The sequence below is a fragment of the Salmo salar genome, chromosome 12 (genome assembly GCF_965601325.2).
Source record: "Salmo salar chromosome 12, fSalSal1, whole genome shotgun sequence".
Classification (NCBI taxonomy): Eukaryota; Metazoa; Chordata; class Actinopteri; order Salmoniformes; family Salmonidae; genus Salmo; species Salmo salar.
In genome coordinates, this window is record NC_138302.1 from 88,765,889 (window position 1) to 88,786,721 (window position 20,833).

Below are 20,833 nucleotides of genomic sequence, written 5' to 3' on the forward strand. Positions count from 1 at the left end.
TCTATGACCAAGGAGCAAAGAGTTAACGCTTTACAACAGGGGGGAAGTTTTCACTCTGGGTGGAATTTGGACAAAGTTCCTGTCTAACATATTCCCTGAATTCTATATACTACCATCGGGGGAAATATACACGTTAATACATATTTCAGATTGTGTAAATAGCAGGATTACATTCTGGATATTGGGGTAACAATATCATAATTTTGAAGACACCTGCGATACATCAGGTATTCGATTGGGAGGGAAGTGATTGTGCGTTCACCGCTGGAAAGACTAAGGTGAGGCCGTCTCAAATTGCAAATCACCTTGACAGTTTGAGCAGTGTTCAGACTGACTTTATTATATTATCTGTGAAGTATTAGGCCGTGTTATCTGATAACACAAAATCGCAGTTCTTATGGCAAGATATCAAGAGTTACAAGTGATCTAATGCCACAGAGTTTGTAACATGATTTCAGTTCCTCCCCACTACAAACACCTTCGCTCAAATGGGTGGCAGCGATACATTGTATCGGGATTCGGAAGGGAGAATTGTAGTCAAATTGATACATTAAGATGGTAGTAGTCATTTAATACACAGTTGATTGGTATATACCGCCTGTAAAATCGTGTAAATGCTCCTTAGAAACTAGGCCATAATGAGTCTGTTAAATAAAATGTTCATAAAGTAAGAGGCATTGGAAAAGGCGTCTTCTGTAAGGGGGTGTTTTGTTAGGAGGCGCGACGCTCGGTCTGAATATTAACACCCTTTGTTTGCGGTATGGTTTCGGAAACATAAGGACCTTATCTTTCATATCAGCGAGAAATATATATATTTTATAAGGTTAAATTGATACACACCTCTCTTATAGGGATAGGGCCATATACACAAAGGTGTTGCCACTGACAAACACTGTCGGCTGCAACTGTGTTAAAAATGGCTTAAACCATGTACAGTAAGTAGTAAGTGTGTGTTTTGCATTTGTGAAATTATTTTGATGTGATATGAAAGTAGAGGGATTTATGTTTCTAGAACTGTACCACAATTGAGAATCAATTCATGTTTAGATGGAGTATTTGGCTGTTTTGTCTTCCAGAGCCAATTCGCCCTTTAAACAGAACAAGGTCCTTGGACTATGGAGTAACGTTAGGCTTGGACTATGGAGTAACGTTAGGCTTGGCCTCGAGGTGTCGAAAGCTGGATAATGTTGACTCCAATGCTTCCCACGGTTGTGTCAAGTTTGCTTGATGTCCTTTGGATGGTGGACCATTCTTGAAACACACAGTAAACTGTTGACCATCAAACCCAGCAGTAGTGCAGTTCGAGACAAACCGGTGCGCCTGGCACCTACTACCATACCCTGTTCAAAGGGCTTGAAAAATCTTCTTGAAAATCTATGGCAAGATTTGAAAATGGTTGTCTAGCAATGAACAACAACCAATTTGATAGAGCTTGGAAGAATTTAGAAAGTACAAATGGGCAAATAATGTACAATCTAGGTGTGTAAAGCTCTTAGAGACTTACCCAGAAAGACTCACAGCTGTAATGAATGCCAAAGGGGGTCCTAACCTATATTGACTCGGGCGTGAGTACTTATGTAAATGAGATATTTTTGCATTTCATTTTCAATACTCTATCAAATTGGTTGTCGATTACTGCTAGACAACCATTTAAGTTTTGCCATTGGTTTTCAAGCAGATTTAAGTCAACTGTATGTAACTCACCACTTGGGAACAGTCATTGTCTTCTTGGTAAGCAACTCCAGTGTAGATTTGGCCTTGTGTTTTAGGTTATTGTCCTGCTGAAAGGTGAATTAATCTCCCAGTGTCTGGTAGAAAGCAGACAACCAGGTTATCCACTAGGATTTTGCCTGTGCTTAGCTTTTTATCCTCAAAAACTTCCCAGGCCTTAAAGATTACAAGCATACCCATAACATAACACTGTTTCGCTTGAAAATATGAAGAGTGGTACTCAGTAATGTGTTGTATTGGATTTGCCTCAAACATAAGTTTCTATTCAGGACAAAAAGTGAATTGCTTAGAGAAATGTTTTACAGTATTACTGTAAGGTCGCCTAGTGGTTAGAGCGTTGGGCCAGTAACCGAAAGGTTGCTAGATCAAATCCCCGAGCTGACAAGGTAAAAATCTGTCATTCTGCCCCTGAACAAGGCAGTTAACCCACTGTTCCTAGGCCGTCATTGTAAATAAGAATTTGTTCTTAACTGACTTGCCTAGTTAAATAAAGTTTAAATAAAAAATATAAAGTGCCTTGTTGCAAACAGGATGCATGTTTTGGAATATTTTTTATTTCCTTCTTTTTCACTATGTCAATTAGCATAGTATTGCGGAGTAACTACAATGTTGATCCATCCTCATGTTTTGGAATATTTCTATTTTGTACAGGTTTCCTTCTTTTCACTCTGTCATTTAGCATAGTATTGCAGAGTAACTACAATGTTGTTGATCCATCCTTAGTTTTCTCCTATCACAGCCATTAAACTCTGTAACTGTTCTAAAGTTACCATTGGCCTCATGGTGAAATCCCTGAGCGGTTTCCATCCTCTCCGGCAACTGAGTTAGGAAGGACGCCTGTATCTTTGTAGTGACTGGATGTATTGATACACCATCCAAAGTAATTAATAACTTCACTGTGATCAAAGGGATATTCAATGTCAGCTTTTAATCTTTTTTTGTTTTTGTTTTACCCATCTACCAATAGGTGCCCTTCTTTGCGAGGCATTGGAAATCCTCCCTGGTCTTTGTGGTTGAATCTGTGTTTGAAATGCACTGCTTGACTGAGGGATAATTATATGTGTGGGGGAAAGAGAAGATGTAGTCATTCAAAAATCATGTCAAACACTATTATTGCACAAAGTGAGTCCATGCAACTTATGTGACTTGTTAGGCACATTTTTACTCCTGAACTTACACTGCCTGCACAATTATTAGGTAAGTGAGTATTCTGATCTTATCATTGTTTCTATTCACATTTTTTAACTCCAAACCATATAAACTTGAATGCTTATTGGATTTAATCATTTTCAGGTGATATGTATTTGTGTAATGAGGGAGGGTGTGGCGAAAGTGAATAACACCTTATATCAAGGTGTGCATAATTATTAGGCAGCCTCATTACCTCAGGTAAAATGGGCCAAAAAATGAATTTAACTGACACTGAAAAAACAAAAATGTAAAATGCCTTTCAGACGGAGGCGACACTCTTTAAATAGCTAAACTATTGAGGTGTGACCACCGGACATTCAAACGTTTTGTTGCGAATAGTCAACTGGGGTGCAAAAAAACGCATGGGGAAGAAAAGGTGCAAATTAACTGCAAAAGACTTTAGAAGAATTAAACGTCAAACTACCAGGAACCCATTATCCTCCAGTGCCACCGTATTCCAGAACTGCAACCTACCTGGAGTGTTCAGAAGTACAAGGTGTCAAGTGCTCAGAGACATGGCCAAGGTCAAGAGGACTGAAACACCACTGAATAAGATTCACAAGTTGAAGCGTCAAGATTGGGCAAAGAAATACCTGAAGACAGATTTTTCAAAGGTGTTATGGACAGATGAAATGAAAGTGACTCTTGATGGACCAAATGGATGGGCCCGTAACTGGATCAGTAATGGGCATAGGGCACCACTTTGAGTCAGATGCCAGCAAGGTGAAGGAGGGGTACTGGTATGGGCTGCTATCATTGAGGATGAGGTAGTTGGACCTTTTCGGGTTGAAGATGGACTGAAACTCAACTCCCAAATCTACTGCCAGTTTCTGGAAGATTCTTTCGTCAAACAGTGGTACAGGAAGAAGTCCTCAGCATTCTAGAAGGCCATGATCTTTATGCAGGACAATGCTCAATCACATGCATCCAAGTACTCCACTGCTTGGCTAGCCAGCAAGGGCCTCAAAGATGCCTGAATAATGACCTGGCCCCCTTCCTCACCTGACTTAAATCCTATTGAGAACTTGTGAGATTCTCAATAGGATTCTCAAACGTGAGATTTACAGTGATGGAAGACAATACACCTTTTTGAACAGCATTTGGGAGGCTGTGGTTGCTGCTTCAGTGAAAATTGATCGTGAACAGATCAAGAAACTGACAGACTCCATGGATGGAAGGCTCATGTCAGTTATTGAAAATAAGGGTGGCTATATTGGTCACTGAATATTTTTGAAAGGCCAAAAATGTTATATAATTGTCATTTTGTGTTACTTATCTGTTACACTTACTCTAAAAATTGAGAATAAACAAGTGAGTTGAGAGACATTATTTTTGTAATTTAGTTGCCTAATAATTCTGCTCACTAATAGTTGCCTAATAATTGTCCACACTTATATGTTTCCCTGAGAAAGACACAACTCACTTTTCCTTTGTTAAACATTCAGGTTTGAGGTTCAATAACATTTTGGATTGACTGAGAGCATTGTGTTTGTTCAACAATAAAAGTAATCCCGAGGAATACAATTTGCCTAATAATTGTGCACGCTGTGTATTTAGGCTTGCCGTAACAAAGGGGTTGAATACCTATTGATTCAAGACATTTCAGTTTAATTTAATGATTTTTTTTTAAATACAAATTGAAATGTCATAATTCCACTTTGACATGGAGTATTGTGTGTAGGCCAGTGACAAAACATCTCAATGTAATCCATTTTAAATTCAGGCTGTAACACAACAAAATGTGGTAAAAGTCAAGGGGTGTGAATAGTTTCTGAAAGGACTGTAGGCTATATGCCCATTTTTGTTGAAGAACCAGGGCTTCAAAAAACAATTACTCAACCAAATGGTTAATTGTTTTGTTTGCTCAGTGTTTCCCGTTTTCTTCTATTTCTCTCTTTCAGTCATTCTGTGTGGTCATAACAGAGGTCATTTATCATCTGTCACCTCGAGAATCAGCTTAGTCTGGATTCCCATGGGATTGTGACACAAGCCAAGAGGTCAGATGACTTAAACATGCGAACCCTGTTACCATTTACACAATAGGAAACATCAATTACCTCAACATGTAAAGTATTTTTTTGTTTACATTGATCAGAATACTGTTTTGTAATGAGTTTGAACTATGTAGGTGTGGGGTTTGAGTCTGTCTAGCTGTAGCCTCTAAAACATGTTCACTCTAAGGTCCCATTTCCATTGTAGTTGGGTGTTATTCTGATTGGTTAAAACTGCATTCCAGCCTCTGTCTATTCCACAAGATACCACTGGCTAAATCTATGATGTTAAAATGCCTATTTACCATGTTCCATCTGACTGCGTAATCCACTGTCTCATCAGCCCAGCCAGGCAGTTTAAAAAACTTGATTTCCACTATAGAAATTCTCACATTTCTTTTAGACTAACATTTAGTTTTAGGTTTGTATAAACCTTGCTGTCTGTCTCTCCGATATTTGTTTCCATATTCAAATTCGATCTCCAGCTGTCCAATAGTAATGAATGTGTCGGGAAGAGACCGACAGATAGGCAGCTTTTCTCAGCCAGTCAAATCATGAATCGGCATCGTACAAACATACATACAGTTGAAGTTGGAAGTTTACATACACCTTAGCCAAATACATTTAAACTCAGTTTTTCACAATTCCTGACATTTAATCCTAGTAAAAATTCCCTGTCTTAGGTCAGTTAGGATCACCACTTTATTTTAGGAATGTGAAATGTCAGAATAATAGTAGAGTGTTTTTTATTTCTTTCATCACATTCCCATTGGGTCAGAAGTTTACATACACTCAATTAGTATTTGGTAGCATTGCCTTTAAATTCTTTAACTTGGGTCAAACGTTTTGGGTAGCCTTCCACAAGCTTCCCACAATAAGTTGGGTGAATTTTGGCCCATTCCTCCTGACAGAGCTGGTGTAACTGAGTCAGGTTTGTAGGCCTCCTTGCTCGCACGTGCTTTTTCAGTTCTGCCCACAGATTTTCTATAGGCTTGAGGTCAGGGCTTTGTGATGGCCACTCCAATACCTTGACTTTGTTGTCCTTAAGCCATTTTGCCACAACTTTGGAAGTATGCTTGGGGTCATTGTCCATTTGGAAGACCCATTTGTGACCAAGCTTTAACTTCCTGACTGATGTCTTGAGATGTTGCTTCAACATATCCACATAATTTTCCTCCTGATGATGCCATCTATTTTGTGAAGTGCACCAGTCCCTCTTGCAGCAAAGCACCCCCACAACATGATGCTGCCACCCCGTGCTTCATGGTTGGGATGGTGTTCTTCGGCTTGCAAGCCTCCCCCTTTTTCCTCCAAACATAACGATGGTCATTATGGCCAAACAGTTCTATTTTTGTTTCATCAGACCAGAGGTCATTTCTCCAAAAAGTACGATCTTTGTCCCCATGTGCAGTTGCAAACCGTAGTCTGCCTTTTTTATGGCAGTTTTGGAGCAGTGGCTTCTTCCTTGCTGAGCTGCATTTCAGGTTATGTCGATATAGAACTTGTTTTACTGTGGATATAGATACTTTTGTACCGGTTTCCTCCAGCATCTTCACTCTAGGAAACAGAATGCGTCTCCTTCCTGAGCGGTATGACGGCTGTGTGGTCCCATGGTGTTTATACTTGCGTACTATTGTTTGTACAGATGAACTTGGCACCTTCAGGCATTTGTTAATTGCTCCCATAGATGAACCAGACTTGAGGAGGTCTACACATTTTGTTTCTGAGGTCTTGGCTGATTTCTTTAGATTTTTCCATGATGTCAAGCAAAGAGGCACTGAGTTTGAAGGGAGGCCTTGAAATACATCCACAGGTACACTTCCAATTGACTCAAATTATGTCAATTAGCCTATCAGAAGCTTCTAAAGCCATGACACCATTTTTCTAGAACTTTCCAAGCTGTTTAAAGACACAGTCAACTTAGTGTATGTAAACTTCTCACCCACTGGAATTGTGATATAAGTGAAATCATCCGTCTGCACAAAGTAGTCCTAACCGACTTGCCAAAACTATAGTTTGTTAACAAGAAATTTGTGGAGTGGTTAAAAAATTAGTTTTAATGACTCCAACCTAAGTGTATGTAAACTTCCGACTTCAACTGTACATACATACAAAGCTAGTTTGTCTTTCCAGCTTCAGTTGGAAGTGATTGTGTTAGCTGGGTTGTTGGCTAGCTCTCAGTGTCATGACGTGAGAGCACATTTTCTATGCCAGGTGAAATCGCACTCCATTAGCTCATTGTTATTAATGTATCCAAATAAATGTCACTAGAAATCAGCTTATGCAAATGCAGCTACTTCGTTGTTATTCTGTCTGCACTGTTTGACGTGATTGAAGTTAGCCGTAGTTGGTTAGCTAGCTAGCGAGCAAGGGATAAGAACATTGCCAGCCAGTATGGCAATAGAACATTTAGAACAAACAACTAGGCCGTGTTCATAGATACTGAACCAATGGGTCGCGTCTGGCAACCGAACAGGGCATTATCACTTAATTGTGACATTACCTTCAGTGTTGAGACATCTTATTACAGTCAGTGTTGTGACATAACATTACATTTGTATCAAGGTAGAGGGAGGTTGTGCTCTAAGCTTGTATGTACACTGAGTATACCAAATATTAGGAATGCATTCATAATATTTTGTCCTCAGAACAGCCTCAATTTGTCGGGCCATAGGTGTCAAGGTGTCAAAAGCGTTCCACAGGGTTGCTGGCCCATGTTGACTCCAACGCTTCCCACAGTTGTGTCAAGTTGGCTGGATGTCATCTGTGTGGTGGACTGTTCTTGATACACACGGGAAACTGTTGAGCATGAAAAACCCAGCAGCGTTGCAGTTCTTGATACAAACCGGTGCACCTGGCTAGGGCTGTTATGGTGACTGTATTACCGCCAGTCCGGTGGTCACGAGTCATAAAGGCAGTCAAATTCCACATGACTGTTTAGTCACGGTAATTAGGCTTCTCCAATCTCTGATGCTGCTGATGGTCATTAGTAGCCTAGCAAACTTGCTAACTGCCTGGTACTCAGCACTCTATTGTCCCTCTAATCACTCTGACATCAATGCAAATGTAATTGAAAATCTAATCAAACCCTTCATGAGCTCATGTTGAGCAACATTTCTATAGGCTATGCAATTGTGTGAGAAAACAGAGTGATGACCTCTGATAAAAAGACGAGGTTCCCATCAGCTAGGCCTACTATATTTCTCAAATGTCCTAATATTAAACACATTGCTTCTCTTTACAACAATAAAGCCTACCTACCTGGCTGGCATGAAAAGGAACCACAGGAAAAGTGTCCATCATTCACTATTTAAGTGCTGCCCCTTTTCCGAGACGGGTGCATGATAATGGTCCATTCCCAATCAAAACAAACTTCACACATATATTATTTAGTATATGTGAAAACACAATTAAATCAAGAATAGTCTGATGGGTGACAATATTAGCCGATCATTTGTGAATGATGCCCAACTTAAGGCAAGAAACAGTATATATATATATATATACACTGCTCAAAAAAATAAAGGGAACACTTGAACAACACATCCTAGATCTCAATGAAATAAATAATCTTATTAAATACTTTTTTCTTTACATAGTTGAATGTGCTGACAACAAAATCACACAAAAATAATCAATGGAAATCCAATTTATCAACCCATGGAGGTCTGGATTTGGAGTCACACTCAAAATTAAAGTGGAAAATCACACTACAGGCTGATCCAACTTTGATGTAATGTCCTTAAAACAAGTCAAAATGAGGCTCAGTAGTGTGTGTGGCCTCCACGTGCCTGTATGACCTCCCTACAACGCCTGGGCATGCTCCTGATGAGGTGGCGGATGGTCTCCTGAGGGATCTCCTTCCAGACCTGGACTAAAGCATCCGCCAACTCCTGGACAGTCTGTGGTGCAACGTGGCATTGGTGGATGGAGCGAGACATGATGTCCCAGATGTGCTCAATTGGATTCAGGTCTGGGGAACGGGCGGGCCAGTCCATAGCATCAATGCCTTCCTCTTGCAGGAACTGCTGACACACTCCAGCCACATGAGGTCTAGCATTGTCTTGCATTAGGAGGAACCCAGGGCCAACCGCACCAGCATATGGTCTCACAAGGGGTCTGAGGATCTCATCTCGGTACCTAATGGCAGTCAGGCTACCTCTGGCGAGCACATGGAGGGCTGTGCGGCCCCCCAAAGAAATGCCATCCCACACCATGACTGACCCACCGCCAAACCGGTCATGCTGGAGGATGTTGCAGGCAGCAGAACGTTCTCCACGCCGTCTCCAGACTCTGTCACGTCTGTCACGTGCTCAGTGTGAACCTGCTTTCATCTGTGAAGAGCACAGGGCGCCAGTGGCGAATTTGCCAATCTTGGTGTTCTCTGGCAAATGCCAAACGTCCTGCACGGTGTTGGGCTGTAAGCACAACCCCCACCTGTGGACGTCGGGCCCTCATACCACCCTCATGGAGTCTGTTTCTGACCGTTTGAGCAGACACATGCACATTTGTGGCCTGCTGGAGGTCATTTTGCAGGGCTCTGGCAGGCCCTCCTGCTCCTCCTTGCACAAAGGCGGAGGTAACGGTCCTGCTGCTGGGTTGTTGCCCTCCTACGGCCTCCTCCACGTCTCCTGATGTACTGGCCTGTCTCCTGGTAGCGCCTCCATGCTCTGGACACTACGCTGACAGACACAGCAAACCTTCTTGCCACAGCTCGCATTGATGTGCCATCCTGGATGAGCTGCACTACCTGAGCCACTTGTGTGGGTTGTAGACTCCGTCTCATGCTACCACTAGAGTGAAAGCACCGCCAGCATTCAAAAGTGACCAAAACATCAGCCAGGAAGCATAGGAACTGAGAAGTGGTCTGTGGTCTCCACCTGCACAACCACTCCTTTATTGGGGGTGTCTTGCTTATTGCCTATAATTTCCACCTGTTTTCTATTCCATTTGCACAACAGCATGTGAAATTTATTGTCAATCAGTGTTGCTTCCTAAGTGGACAGTTTGATTTCACAGAAGTGTGATTGACTTGGAGTTACATTGTGTTGTTCAAGTGTTCCCTTTATTTTTTTGAGCAGTATATATATATATATATATATATATATATATATATATATATATATATATATATATATATATATATATTTAAAAATGTGCGTCCTTTTTCAACTCCTAGTCGCACACCTCATGTAGCTTAGCCCATAGGCCTATATGTTTTGATAAGGTTTGTATTACAATTAAAGTGGCCAAATAACTTAAAATGAAGCCCATTAATCCACTTTACAATGGGTGTAGACGAGAGCCTAACTGGCATACATACACAGCGCATGAGTTTCAAGTTAAGGGAAGATCATTTTCACCATAAAAATGCACCTTTATAATAAAAGCGTTACATACATAATCACATTTGTGGTCCCTTTTGAGAATGGTGTTTTCCTGCTAATGGAACATTTGTGCTTATAGCCTACTGCCCTGTGTGTATTGCTGCACTTACGTGAAGAAATAGCCTAATAGTTATCAACATTTTAAGCTAAATGTTCTGATCTGTTGCGTCAAGCTCATTGCTTAAAACAGTTTTTTTGAAGCTAGTGGTTGCATTAATTTGGGATCTATCGCATCCCACAACTGTCCCAGACTATGTTGGATAAAGACATGCTCAGTTGCGTCCCGGTGTGTCTGTCTTCACTTGTAGCCTGTGCGAAAGACCCGATCACGTGAAGGAGAGGTGCTTCGGCACACAGCAGGGAGTTGGGCTGAATTATAATGATTATAATTCAGCCCAAGGGCACAACGGCCACTGGCTGCAAAAAGTATGGATTATTTTAGGGGGCATTACGGGCCACACAAAGGGGATGCAGCCGGGAAATTTGAGGCATTATCAAGTTCTTGTCAAATTTTGAATGAGACTGAAGTGTGTACAGCCTGTGCAAAAACAAAGCAGAGCTTATGCCTTTTTCATGCAACTTTTTTCAAATCATCATTAGTTGCATCATGCAGCCTTAGAATGTATTAAAATCCAAACATATAGCCCAACATCACAACTAAAGTTAGGTAAATAACTCTAAATGAAGCATATAGGAGTACCTGTTTCTATGTTAAACGCTCAGCGCAGAATAGCCGTATGGGTGCACTCCCTCAAATCACTTGGAGAAAATTAGCCTCTCTATTTTACTCAGCTATGTTCAGTTGTATTCTTCATACTATAAAATAATGCCACGGAATTCAAAGCAAATCTTGTCTGCTAAATGAACTAGTTTAGCCCACAGCCATATGGCATGGCCAGATCAGGGTCTAACATAAGGACAACTCAGAGCATGCTATTCTGTTCTTCTGAAATAGACTACATTTTCTATATATGTTTCTTTAGACCTGTCTAAAATAAATAAAGGATTTATTGTGATGGTGTAGACTATATTACATGGATTTATTAGACTTTTTAAAATGTAGATGTTCCAAAGGTCTGCATCAGTGTCTTGTAGGAAGCCAGGAGATGCTAAATGTTTTTATGTTAATTAACAGTTTATTACCGTGAGACCGGCAGTTATTTGGTGACCATCACCTGCTGACCGCCACAGCCATAAACCTGGCTCCTACTACCATACCCTGTTCAAAGGCATTCATAAACCTGGCTCCTACTACCATACCCTGTTCAAAGGCATTCATAAACCTGGCTCCTACTACCATACCCTGTTCAAAGGCATTCATAAACCTGGCTCCTACTACCATACCCTGTTCAAAGGCATTCATAAACCTGGCTCCTACTACCATACCCTGTTCAAAGGCATTCATAAACCTGGCTCCTACTACCATACCCTGTTCAAAGGCACTTACATTTCTTGTCTTGCCCATTCACCCTCTGAATGGCACACATACACAATCCATTTCTCAACTGTCGAGGCTTAAAAATCCTTCTTTAACCTGTCTCCTCCCCTTCATCTACACTGATTTTGATGTGCATTTAACAAGTGACATCAATAAGGGATCATAGCTTTCACCTGGTCTTAATGTTTTGTATCCTCTGTGTATATCCTATTGTGTACATATCAGTTGTATTACTATGCACACTACCTTCCTGTAATTACTTTTTATTTGTTTTAATTTTGACACTTATTATTGATATTGTACTGCAGTGTTGAAGGAGCTAGCACATAAGCATTTCACTGCACTTTTTAAACCTGCTGGAAACTGTGTACATTATTTTTTATTTGATTTGCGCCAATTTACTGTTTAAGTGCCTTGAAACAGGGGACTCTGGCTTGGCATAATAGAAGATTCTCATTGAGTCTGTGGCTGGTTGAAGTTTTCATGTCTATTTGGGCTCTGTTTTTGACAGTGCAACTCTGAGGTCATGCTCAGCCTTGAAACTGTTTCTGTACTTGTTTTTTAAGTATGTCAGAGTTGAGAATCCTGACTCGCATGGATATGTGGTGCCGAACTGGACCAGAACATCTACTGCTGTCTCAGTCAGGCAGGAGACAACTTCCTGCTGTCAATGAGCAACCCAGAACTGAGTGAGTGTGTTTGCCTCAAACAGCATCTTGCTTAAATCAGTTTACTCCAGTTAAGAATACAAAATTATTACATGTATTTTAACAGCAACAGTTCCAACCGAGACTAGGTTTCATCTACTTTCTACAGTAAGATGTACAGTAGGCCTGAACATTTTTCATCTTCTTCTGTACTGTTACTAGGATTGCACTATCAGTAGCTAGCTTGCTTTGGTGAATGTTATCTATTAACGTTAGCTGTGTACAAGGCCAGGGTATCGTTTGAAAGAGAAACTCACATCTATTACTATGAGAGTTAGTACTCCCTTATTTCTGCTCACTACCTGTTATAAAATGACAACAATGCCTTGCTAGCTGACTTTTCCACTGTGGAAGCACTGTTTCCTGAAGCATTCTGCCCTGTTCTGAAAGAACTCGTTTTACATTACATTTACGTCATTTAGCAGACGCTCGTATCCAGAGCGACTTACAAATTGGTGCATTCACCTTATGATATCCAGTGGAACAACCACTTTACAATAGTACATCTATATCTTTTTTTTTGGGGGGGGGGGGTCAGGACGTGTCGTTTTGGTCAGGACGTGTCGTTTTATTAATTTGTTCGTTTTGAGACTCATTACTATGCACTTCCCCGCACAAAACACATTGTGGGCGCTCCTCGTTATAAAATGTGTATGAAAGAGAGAGAAACTCATCGCTGTATATGCGTTTCATGACAGTAGAGCTCAGTCAGACCTTGTGGCTATCATGAGTCCATTTGATGACAGCAGTGAGTGATGGCGAGTGGGAATGACAGGTGAGTGGGAGACAGGTGAGTGGCAGACAGCGCATCATCTGCTGCGTTGTGTGTGTCGCGGCGTGATCTTCATGAAAACTGCAGAAAAAAGATCCGGTGAATCGCGAAGCTCACAGGCATCTCTCTCTCTAGCTTACGCAGCTGTCACACTGAACAGAGACCGCTGCTTTGCAGAGAGCACACTGAACAGAGAGCGCAGATGCACTTGGCCAAATCACTTCCAGTAATTAATGATTAGTAATGAAATAATTATACATTTATTCTGACACATCGCGACCCACCATTTAACAGGTCCTTGGGTCGCGACCCATACCTTAAGAAAGGCTGCTTTTGTGTAATGTTTGCTTGTCACTTTGAAAGCACACCAAGCACATTGTTGCTATAGGAGGCTTTTTCATACATTCATGCTTTTGATATTGTCACTGTACCATAACGTTCATGTCGGTACTCTTCCGTGCTAATGTGATAGGTGCAGTGCATGCCTTCAACTGCCATCCTTCACATTAAGGTTTCCGTGCTAATGTGATAGGTGCAGTGCATGCCTTCAACTGCCATCCTTCACATTAAGGTTTCCGTGCTAATGTGATAGGTGCCTTCAACTGCCATCCTTCACATTAAGGTTTTGTTGGATAGTGTGTCTTCAGTGCATATTAAGACCTGCACTGCAAAGCTGTTCACACTTTTCACCACCAGTCTTTTATTTCCACCTGAAGCATCTCTTCTAGTGATCCAACAAGTCAAACCATTTAATATATTGGCTGACAGGTACGTGTGAATGGCATACATCATGTATTTTAGACAGTTATGCATTCGATGGTATATATTATAATGTTGAATACACTTATCACCAAACATTGCATATCAGGAATATTTATTTATTTAACCTTTTATTTAACTAGGCAAGTCAGTTAAGAACAAATTCTTATTTACTATGGCGGCCAAACCCGGACGACGTTGGGCTAATTGTAATCCACCCTATGGGACTCCCAATCATGGTCGGTTGTGATACAGACTGGAATCGAACCAGGGTCTGCAGTGACGCCTCTAGCACTGAGATGCAGTGCCTTAGACCGCTGAACCAGGGTCTGTAGTGACGCCTCTAGCACTGAGATGCAGTGCCTTAGACCGCTGAACCAGGGTCTGTAGTGACGCCTCTAGCACTGAGATGCAGTGCCTTAGACCGCTGAACCAGGGTCTGTAGTGACGCCTCTAGCACTGAGATGCAGTGCCTTAGACCGCTGAACCAGGGTCTGTAGTGACGCCTCTAGCACTGAGATGCAGTGCCTTAGACCGCTGAACCAGCGTCTGTAGTGACGCCTCTAGCACTGAGATGCAGTGCCTTAGACCGCTGAACCAGGGTCTGTAGTGACGCCTCTAACACTGAGATGCAGTGCCTTAGACCGCTGAACCAGGGTCTGTAGTGACGCCTCTAGCACTGAGATGCAGTGCCTTAGACCGCTGAACCAGGGTCTGTAGTGACGCCTCTAGCACTGAGATGCAGTGCCTTAGACCGCTGAACCAGGGTCTGTAGTGACGCCTCTAGCACTGAGATGCAGTGCCTTAGACCGCTGAACCAGGGTCTGTAGTGACGCCTCTAGCACTGAGATGCAGTGCCTTAGACCGCTGAACCAGGGTCTGTAGTGACGCCTCTAGCACTGAGATGCAGTGCCTTAGACCGCTGCGCCACTCGGGAGCCCAAAATATATGCTTCGTGAGAAATTCATGCACACTCTTCATAGGCTGTAGTTTACACACTTATGCCAAAGTAGTATTACATGCAGACACAACAGACGCCCTGTACAAGTTGTTGTCTTGGTATGGTCGGCCAGTTAGAGATCCATCAGAGAGTGACAGATTTCTGTGTGTTTTTGTTTAGGGGCATTTTGTTGCATTAGGAGCTAAGAGGAATAAGTACTGTCAGTGTTTGCTGAATCCACGTTAAGTGACTCATAGCATGATATGGAGGTATCACTATGAGACAGTCATTTTGTGAATATCCACCATTTACACTGTGAAATGCTCTCCTGACAATTACACTGTGAAATGCTCTTCCTGACAATTACAATGTGAAATGCTCTTCCTGACCATTACAATGTGAAATGCTCTTCCTGACCATTACAATGTGAAATGCTCTCCTGACCATTACAATGTGAAATGCTCTTCCTGACCATTACAATGTGAAATGCTCTTCCTGACCATTACAATGTGAAATGCTCTTCCTGACCATTACAATGTGAAATGCTCTTCCTGACCATTACAATGTGAAATGCTCTTCCTGACCATTACAATGTGAAATGCTCTTCCTGACCATTACAATGTGAAATGCTCTTCCTGACCATTACAATGTGAAATGCTCTTCCTGACCATTACAATGTGAAATGCTCTTCCTGACCATTACAATGTGAAATGCTCTTCCTGACCATTACAATGTGAAATGCTCTTCCTGACCATTACAATGTGAAATGCTCTTCCTGACCATTACAATGTGAAATGCTCTTCCTGACCATTACAATGTGAAATGCTCTTCCTGACCATTACAATGTGAAATGCTCTTCCTGACCATTACAATGTGAAATGCTCTTCCTGACCATTACAATGTGAAATGCTCTAGTTGTAAACTGAAAAGAAACAAATGGAAGTGCCAGCAGTTTAGAATCTTCTGTTGGTTATACTATAGTAATACAACCTCAGCCTGAGCAAAGTGTAGTGTTGGTTTAGCATGATTTAGGAGGGCTAGACCCACAAAGAAACGTTCAGGACATTGTTTGGGTAATATATTGTCACTCGAAATACCAACACATTCACAAAGTGAAGTATTTAAAGACAGGACAATGATAAATTACCATGGTATATATTAAGTTGCCATGCACACTACCTCCAACAATACATTTTGATGGATTTCAAATCACACAGGGCTAGCCTTTAATTTGGACTTTGTAGTTTTGAGGAAGATTTCTTTGAATTTCACTACAATAGTATAGACTTAGATTTCTTCCTGGTGCTTTTGGTCAATGATTGGCTCATTCGCATGATTAATTCAGCTCTCTTTGATTGGCACTATTCCAGCGGCTTTATATCATGTAAAATATATTTGTGAATAACTGAAACACAGGTTAATGTAACCCTCCATGAACTTCTATGGCTTTGGCCCCTTTCCCAGCCACATTGTGTCTATTCCAGGAAGTTGTTCATTGTCATCTGATTTCAGCTAGTCTGAGCCTTTGCCAGTTTTATTGTGCTGCTACATTCCTGCTCCTTAATGTGAAAACAACTTTCCTCTCTCCCACATTGCAGGTTAGGTCTACGGTTCATCCCTTGAGTCTCCTCTCCCCAGTCTGCTGTATCTGATTGTGTGACACTTCTGGTGGGTCCAGGTGGGGGGGTGATGTGTTCCAGTAGCGGTCCAGACAGCTCCAGCTACGGGGGTAGCCGGTCCGGCTCCTCGTATGCTCTGTGTGCCTTGGGGGTGGGGCTCATAGCCCTGGGCGTCGTCATGATCATGTGGACTGTGGTGCCCGGGGATGCTCCCAAAACAACCAAGGCTCCGGGCAACTTCAGTGTTATTGTACCAGTGGACCATGCTGGGGATGGAGAGAAAGACAGGGAAACAGCGAAGACCTCATCAATAGCCTATGTGCTGGTGGGGGCGGGGGTGGCCATGCTGCTGCTGTCCATCTACCTGGGGGTAAGGAACAAGAGGAGGGGGAGCCAAAGAGGACAGGAGACACAGGTCCCCTTTGTGGACCATGTGGCTGGGGATGCAAGAGAGATGTGAGTGCTTTAAACAATTTAAATATTCACTAAGAGTGACTTATTTTAATCATCCAAGAAGGGGTTCAAAGAGGCTTCGTTTTCACTATCAATCCATATAACTTAGTTTCTAGGATGATGCCTGCAACATGCCTCCCTTTTGATTGATAGATGTTAAAGCACCAGTTTATCTACACTAAGTGTACAAAACATTAAGAACACCTTCCTAATATTGAGTTGTCTTACCCACTCACCCTCCGAATGGCACACATGCATATCTCAGATGTCTCAATGCTTAAGAATCCTTCTTTAACCTGTCTCCTCCCCTTCATCTACACTGATTGGAAGTGGATTTAACAAGTGACATCAATAAGGGATCATAGCTTTCACCTGGTCAGTCTATGTCATGGAAAGAGCAGGTGTCTTAATGTTTTCTACTCTCAAAACTAGCACCAAATGTCATACCAGTACATATCACTAGTAATTAAGGAGTAAAAGTCCATTAGAGGAAAAAAGAAACATTGAACGCCGTGCAACACTTATTACCACTACTGGCCGGTGTGGCTAGTTGTGTGTACAACTTCCTGCATTACAAATGGCTCTCATTCGTGAGGTTTACAACAATGGCAGAAACATCATTACAAAAGCTCTTATTGTTCTGGCAATGGATGTTTTTGTGATTATGATCAGTTAAGAAGCAGTACTTAGCTATTTTAGGCTTTTCTAGTATCCTTAAAAAAAACATGAAATGTTAATGATGGCTAAAATGTTGCTTATTTTAAACTGCCGTCCCTGTACATTCTTTTGTAGTGCAGGGGAGCCAGCACCAGCCTACGACGTGCCCAGCTATGAGGAGGCGGTCACCAGTGGCCAGTACCCCATACGCCAGAGCAACTTACGCCACAGCACCTCCCAGCTGCCTTCATACGAAGACCTCATCAGTGCTGTGGAAAACGAGGGGGAGGGACCAAGAGCAGTCACTTCAGAGGAGGTTCCTCCCACCACTCCGGCCCTGGATCCCCAGCCCACCCCTGCCGCTGCAGCCAACCCCCCCACCCGCAGCAGCAGTCGGGCTAGCCGGATACTACGGCCGCTCAGGGTACGCAGAATCAAGTCAGAGAAACTCCATCTGAAGGACTTCCGTTTTAAAGTCCGCAACCCTACTGATGTGAAGGTGACCATTGAACCCATTACGCCACCACCACAGTATGACGATAAGATGCCTGAGTTCTGACAGCGCCCTTGGGCTTGGGAGGACTACAAGCATTGTTTTTCAATGTTGAGTAAAACAACACTATTGCTGGATCAGATGGACTTATAATAATACCATTTCTGGAAAGCAGAACCGTTATAACAGATGCTTTGTGAATATAGGCCCTGAACTCGCATACCATCTCAGAGTAGGAGTGTTGATCTAGGATCTGTCCATGCAATCTTATTCATTATGAACTGAAAGGCAAAACTGATCCTAGTTCAGATCTCCTACACTGAGACATTTTGTGGATACACGGGCCTTGAGTCCAGAGGCCTGGCTGGGAGTCTTCTTCCTTCACACTGAGACCAAGACACTGTTGCTTTGAATCAAGATGTTTCTCTGCTCTATCTTGACTTGTTTATTGAAATCTGCTTAATGGCCTATTTATTCCAGGGCTTCTTTATGTGCACTATGCTATCTGTTTAGAACACTGTGGCTGTGTTTTGAAGATAATTAGCTATCATATTCTTATCTTGTGCACGAATACGTCTTGACATCCAGAAAATGTCCTTAACCTTTTCAGATGGAATGCATAAAATGGTGTCATAACAGTGCCTTGGTAATTGTATTGTATCAGCAGATGTGCCTATTAGGAAACAATCCATGTCATCAGTTTGTCCCACACTGTGATTGCTCAAGGACTACTGGAAACAAATGCCCTATGAAAATGGTCATTTCATGTCAGTTTATACAAAGAATGGCACAACTTTTGAGAATGTGTTTTATAGTACTACTATGTAGAGGACATGCTGAAGCCAAGGAATAATGAAATACCTTTATGTTGACTGTCCTCTGTGTTGACGTTTGGGGAGTATTGAATGTGAATCATGAAAATGCCCACTTTCTATAACTGCAGCAACAATGAAAGGGAATAAGTGTTGTCTCGTCAGCTTTACATTGAAGGGAATAGCAGGTAGAATACCCTGAAGTCCAAATAAACTGTAAGACTTTACCTCTGCTAATTTATCTAATTAACTATGCACATTTTTACAGCGTTGCAGATTGCTTCAAGGTTTCTTTACTTATGTGGGCCGTGAATGAATGTACCTTTCTAGTACTGACCCAGTTCACCTAACTACAGCCATGTTTGGGAAGATCATTGGAGAAGCATAATGTTCTTAGAATTTAGCAGCAGTTATTTATTAAAGATTTTTTGTCATCTGACACTGTAGAAGAAAAAAATGACCTATTGGCTCCCGAGTGGCACTGCGGTCTAAGGCACTGCAGTGCTAGAGGTGTCACTACAGACCCTGGTTCGATTCCAGGCTGTATCTCAACCGGCCGTGATTGGGAGTCTCAGGGCGGCTCACAATGGGCCCAGCGTCGTCCAGGTTAGGGTTTGGCTGGGGTAGGCCGTCACTGTAAATAAGAATTTGTTCTTAACTGACTTTCCTAATTTTAAAAAATGAGGGGGGTGGGGGTGTACTGTATATGTAGGTGACCAAATTCAATAGATAGCACAGGATGAATGACCTCGGGGTCTGTATGAATGACCTCGGGTCTGTATGAATGACCTCGGGTCTGTAGAATTGGTTTGCGTGTATGCGCTTGTTTCTGTATTGACACAAATTTAAATAAGTAATGAAATGTATTGGGGTAATTGTCTGTTTTTAAAAAGGTTAAATATCAATGTATTTATTTTAACATGTGCAAATCATTATTTTGGGATTCATGAGAAATAAAATGGACTGAGTTGTTTGTGTTGTATGGATCAAAGATGCATCACAATCTCACACTGAACATTAAATATTTCAAGCTTGACCTTCTCACATTAATTCATGTTACATGTGTAAACAAACAATAAGTTGCCCAGAATGTTCTTTGGCCTACGATTATATATTAATAAGACTGTCATTTTTTTATATTGCCACAAAATTCCTATTGCTTCCTATTTTTCCAGCTCTTATTAAATTATATTTTAGCACCCTCTAGTGGTATCTTAATGAACCCATGTAAGGTGAAGGACAGGGTGCAAGTTTATTCCTGACCATGCCGTCAAACCGGGGAAACTGGACCCAGGGATGGATTCATTACGTCTTGCAACGGAAACCGTTTAAGAACCAAACGCAAGTAATCCGAGCAAACGGAACGTAATAGGGTAGGAACTACGTGCATTTGTATAATAGAAACGATAGTTTTCGTTGCAAAACTTTTCCCGTTTGGAGTAAACGTTTTCTGTTGCAAAACATCGGCGTAGTGAAAACCCCCTGGTTATATCATGTGTAGAGCGCCACAAAGGGGAACAAATCCACAAAATATTGTCATCAAACTGGGGTGCGTTCAGCAAGACCCAACGTTTTGGAATGTTCAGATAGTAATACGCTATGAGGAACAAACATGCCTCTGACGAATAATAAAGAATCGCGTCGGCTCTATTCGTTGCATATCTATAACGTTCAACATTTGGATACTGAACATCGTCCTGGTGTGTACTCATTCTGTCTTCCAACGGAAACTGTTTACCGTTCAAGAAATAAACGGAAGCAAGCAGAACGTAACGTGGAGGGACCTACCTGAATTTGACCATTGAAACGCTAGTTTTTGTTGCAAAAGGTTTTCCAATTGGAGTAAAATGTGCAAAATATTTTGCAAAAGACTGGGCGTATAG

At 41.8% G+C, this 20,833-nt stretch overlaps 1 protein-coding gene across 2 annotated transcripts; it reads left to right on the top strand.

Moving 5' to 3' along the window:
* The first annotated feature begins 8 nt into the window (after nucleotides 1-8).
* LOC106565967 (transmembrane protein 51) lies at nucleotides 9-19,986 on the top strand. 2 transcript variants are annotated; one of them, XM_014133685.3, is made up of 4 exons: nucleotides 12-278; nucleotides 12,305-12,427; nucleotides 16,515-16,991; nucleotides 17,781-19,986. In XM_014133685.3, exons 3-4 carry the CDS (start codon nucleotides 16,606-16,608, stop codon nucleotides 18,202-18,204), a joined length of 810 nt encoding a protein of 269 aa, XP_013989160.1. In that variant the 5' UTR covers nucleotides 12-278; nucleotides 12,305-12,427; nucleotides 16,515-16,605; the 3' UTR covers nucleotides 18,205-19,986. The 2 variants fall into 2 exon arrangements, with proteins under 2 accessions (XP_013989159.1, XP_013989160.1); XM_014133684.3 differs by lacking the exon at nucleotides 12,305-12,427 and having other exon boundaries at nucleotides 9-278.
* Nucleotides 19,987-20,833: the final 847 nt, after the last annotated feature.

Coding starts and splice junctions, on each gene's coding strand:
- LOC106565967 (XM_014133684.3), top strand. CDS start 16,606: ATGTGTTCCAGTAGCGGTCCAGACAGCTCCAGCTACGGGGGTAGCCGG. Junction 16,992..17,780: donor GCTGGGGATGCAAGAGAGAT/GTGAGTGCTTTA, acceptor ATTCTTTTGTAG/TGCAGGGGAGCCAGCACCAG.